General features: G+C 49.9%; 1 protein-coding gene across 1 annotated transcript; it reads left to right on the top strand.

Moving 5' to 3' along the window:
- Positions 1–3: 3 nt before the first annotated feature.
- On the top strand, positions 4–2,518 carry LOC127748979 (acyl-CoA Delta-9 desaturase-like; the record flags this gene model as incomplete). Its single annotated transcript, XM_052265106.1, has 3 exons — positions 4–38; positions 273–455; positions 533–2,518. Coding segments are annotated over 3 exons (768 nt in total), but the record flags the coding sequence as incomplete, so codon positions are not given.
- Positions 2,519–4,672: the final 2,154 nt, after the last annotated feature.

Here is a 4,672-nt window from a genome sequence, read left to right as displayed (position 1 = left end):
GACGTCGAGTCTGACCCCGTCGTGCAGTGGCACACCAGGTACTAAGCGTTCCCCACCCACCCCTACCAATCTGATGTCAAATGAGTTCTGGCAAATCGGCCCAAGTATTTGGGTATATCTAAAGTATATCTGAAGATGACTCCAAACAGTAAATGTTTCTTTTTCTTCTTTTTGCTGCGTGAAATGTATTGAATAGCAGTGAAGCTTGTTATGATAATTTTGCTGATAAATGTCAGCTAGCTCAAACTAACATCCCGCGTCTCTCGCGGCAGGAACTTCGGGGTGCTCAAATTGATCTTCTGCCTGGTGGTGCCCACACTCGTCCCCGTGCTTGGCTGGGGCGAGCCGTGGTACGTCGCGATCCTGGGCTGCATCTGTCGACTCGTCTACACCGTCAACTGTACTTGGCTGGTGAACAGCGCCGCCCACCTCTACGGCACCCACCCCTACGACAAGTACGAGCTCGATAACGGCTGTCCGACTGATTCAGGAAGTTCTGGTCCTGATGGCATTTTTTTTTTCTCCCCGAAAGACGCATCAACCCGACTGAGAACGCCGTGGTGTCTGTCTTGGCCGTGGGCGAGGGCTGGCACAACTACCACCACATCTTCCCCTGGGACTACAAAGCGGCCGAGCTCAAGTACCTCAACTTGACCACTCTCTTCCTGGACCAGTTCGCGCGCATCGGCTGGGCCTACGACCTCAAGTCGGCGTCGCCCGACCTGGTGGCGAGGGTCGCGCTCCGTCACGGGGACGGCTCGCACTACAAGCACGGCGTCGAAGAACACCTGCAAGAGGTGCCGTACGACGAGTACCTGCGCATCGCGAGGGAAAACGACGACTCGACGGGTGTCCGGGACCTGCACAACGCTGAGGACCCGACCAGGCAGCGGGGGGCGTCGTGGACGGGCCGTGAACGGTCCGGGACGGTCCAAGCCACACAGAGAAGCATGATGGAAATGATGCCACTTGGATGTGGTTTGTGTGGGTCGGAAAGTGGATGCTTTTTATGTCGACGCCACTTATTTATTTATCTGACACAATGTTTCGAAACATGTCACAATATTTGTTCGAGAATCTGAAACAATCAGAAACAATCACTCACAATCATAATCAATCATACACAATCTGAAACTATCACTCACAATCATAATCAATCATACACAATCTGAAACTATCACTCATAATCGGAAACATTCACACACAATCAGAAACAATCACAAACCATCGGAAACATCCACACAAAATTGGAAACAATCACTCAAAATTTTAAACAATCACAAAATCGGACACAAACATAACACTATTTTTAAAAGTTTGTCTTAGTATTGACCCAACATTCTTAAACAGTCGCAGAGACAATCATCGACACAACCATACACAATCACATTCAATATGCAACAATGCTTGCCTAGACACAATCATGTGTACACTTTACTAAAAATTACTCAAAATGAGTCAATAAGTTAGTTTTCTGAAAAAGGGGAAGGGGGGGGGGGGCAATTTGGGCTAGGCGACAGGGATAAGAAATTAAGGTCGAGACTGATGTACTCTTGACCATGTTAATTGGATTTTCTTTCGTGGATGTCATAACACCACTGTTGACTTTTTGGCACCCGAGTCAAATCAAATTGTCATCACACTTTTACTTGCCTGTGAATCAAGTCCATATTAGCTCGTTTTACGTTTTAGCTCGTTTGCTACTGCCAGAGATGACTGCAGCCGCAGAGGTCCAATGTCGGACTTTTTGTCGATCGCCGCAAAATCGACGTTGATTCTCAAAGTGGCAGCAGCTAGCCCGGTTAAAGGGGAATGAATAACCATGTCACTGTTCGGCCGCGCCGACCGGCTCCCGGCCAGTCCCACGAGCCCATGTCAATGGCGAACCCAGAAAACTGTGGGAATCGAGGGGGAAAATAGCACTGATTCACTCGACTGCCGAGCCGAAGTGCGCTGGGGAGGAAAACGAGTACAGTTTGTATCGGGAATCCTTTTTTTTCTCTCGGCTCAAACATCAGCACTAATCTCTCATGCTGCCGTGAAGTCATTTACAGTCCTTGGACTACGTATTGAGTGTCACGGCTTGCCAAAACTTATAGTGCGAATAACGCCGTTCAAAAAAAACTAATTAAAAAGCACCTTTCGGATTTACTCAAAGAGTAGTAGCCTCCAAATGAGGCATTTTATTGGAGTAAAGAAGATCAGGAAGAACATGCCAGAACATCACAAGCCTTGAATTTGTTTTTCAGAAATCGTCTGCAAAAACAATTGAAAATTAGACAACTTCCGAAGAACAATTGAAGCCTTGTGATGTTCTGCCAGATCTTCTTTACTCCAATAAAATACCTCATCCACCACAACGTTACGTCAATAACAAAAGCCCCTTAAAGACTTTCTGAAAGTGCTCGCCTTGGCCGATTTATGATTTTGTTATTAAGGGTACTTGCACTAAAATGTTCCAAACTCAAGAACACACTTTTTTTTGTGAATTTTGAAATACATCCTCTTGCCCAACTTACTTTTGTATGTTATTTTTTTTGTCGCGGATTGTCGTTTGGAAAAGTGAGTTTGTTTGTTATTCTAGTGGAACTCTACGATGTCGGTGGCCGAACGGGTCCATATTTCACTAAGTGCTGTGGGTATGACCCCGCCGACCATGTTGCCACCCCGCGGACCCCCTCACCCTTCCCTCCCGAGTCCCTCCTTGGGCGACCCGCCCTTGCAGATTAGCACGGTGATGGGACCTCGCAAAAGCCATGTTCCCTGCTCCGACCGTTTGCCTGGTCCCACGGCTACACAACACGTCACAAAACGGTTCACCTTCTTCGCCCCCTCTCGAGGGGGTCACCGTGTTTTGTTGCGCCCTGCGCGGGGTGCCCGTGCAGGGAGCCGAGCAGTCCAGCCAGTCCCGCCCGCACCGCCGCTCAGTCGCCCTCAGCGCACACCATGCCACCCCACCTGGAAGGCTCCACCACCATCGCGGCGTCCCTGCCGCGGCCGGTGCCTCGCAGCAAGCCCAACGCCGCCGCCCTGGACGCGAGGCTGAACCCCGCGCCCAGCGCGCGCCAGCCGCTCGTCTGGAGCAACATCATTATCCTCGGGCTGATGCACACCGTGACCCTGGCCGCCCTGCCGACGGACGCGTTCAGCTTGAGGATGTTCACGTTCGGTAAGTGTGCCCAGGCGATGGCGGGGTGCCGCGACCCCGGCACAACGGATCCTTTACGAAAAAGTTTAGTCCGGCATCAGTCCGTTTTCGGTCCGGAAAGAGTCCGGTTGGACAGTCCGTCATCAGTCCGCCAAAGCGAGCGGACTAGTCCGCGAAAAAAGCCAGATCGACCAAAAACCGACCTATTTGCCGGACTAGTCCGGCTGGAACTAGTCCGCTTTCGGTGCGCAACCCCGCCTCACCGGACTGATCGCGGACTGGTCCGCACGCAGAGAAGACTGAAAGCGGACTACCTGTAGCACAGCTGACCTTTACCGTGCCAAAATTGATTGGGAAAAGTGCAAAGTTTAATGTTTATTATCGCTATATAAAGTGAAATATCAGGACAGTGTAAATCGAAAACTGATCTCAGAGTGTAAGGAACGAGGCGAAGCCAAATCCGCTGTCTGTTTTGACCTAGCTCAAGCCGTTTACGAGTTACCAGAAAAATTTGCTTCGATTTCAATAAAATTAAAATGGCCCTACTAAAATAGAGTGTAGATGGCCCAAATAAAATTTGAGGTCAAAATTCCTATAACTTCCAAAGTTACAGCATGGTAAACTTGTTTCGGGATTCGCTCCGGACAATTCTTTCTTTTTAACAGTGCTGTGCTCTGCTCCCGGGCGGACCGAAAACGACCTGGTCCGCTGCGGTAGGTACTCAAGACGGACTGGTCCGCCAGTAGTCCGCCGTTGGAGGACTGATAGCGACCTAGTCCGTCATGGGGCGGACTGAAAGCGACCTAGTCCGGTGAGGGCGGACTGTCCGCGGACTGGTCCGCTGAGGACGGACTGTCTGCGTACTGGTCCGGCATCGCACTTGGCCGGTGCGACCTCAAAGCGGACTAGTCCGCACCGAGGGGTCCTCAACTCTCCTTGGCCGTGTACGGAGTAATATTGAATATTACAAATAATATTAGTAATATTGAGCCAATTTTCAAGCTGTGACGTCATAATTCTAGAAAAATGTGTAATATCGAGGTAATATTACCAGTAATATGGCTAATATTGATGTAATATTTGAGGTAATATCAGTTCGTGTACGGAGGAATATCGAAGTTGACGACCCCTCGGTCCGCACGCCCGGGGGTACTAAAAGCGGACTAGTCCGGTGCACGACGGATCGAACGCGGACTGGTCCACTGGGGTGCGGACTCTTTCCGGACCGAAAACGGACTGATGCCGGACTAATATTTTTCGTACGGGATCACCCCCGGATCACCGCGATCAACCCTGGATTACTGTTGGATCACCCCGAGTTACCTTGGATTACCTCCGGATTTCCACCAACACCATCAGCTTATTGGCCCTAAAAAGTAGAAGTGTATCAGTGCCATGTTAACTAAGAAACTAAGAAAGAACTAAGAAAAAAAACCCTGTAGACTCTCGATATCAGCATAAAAGGCAGGCAATTTGAGTCACAAACACCCTGAATGTAGCCAATTGACAGTGCACCCCCCCCCC

Source organism: Frankliniella occidentalis, unplaced genomic scaffold (assembly GCF_000697945.3).
Source record: "Frankliniella occidentalis isolate FOCC.00 unplaced genomic scaffold, Focc_3.1 Scaffold24, whole genome shotgun sequence".
Lineage (NCBI taxonomy): Eukaryota > Metazoa > Arthropoda > Insecta > Thysanoptera > Thripidae > Frankliniella > Frankliniella occidentalis.
The sequence above is the reverse complement of the archived record's forward strand: the minus strand, read 5'-3'. Positions and strand labels throughout refer to the sequence as shown.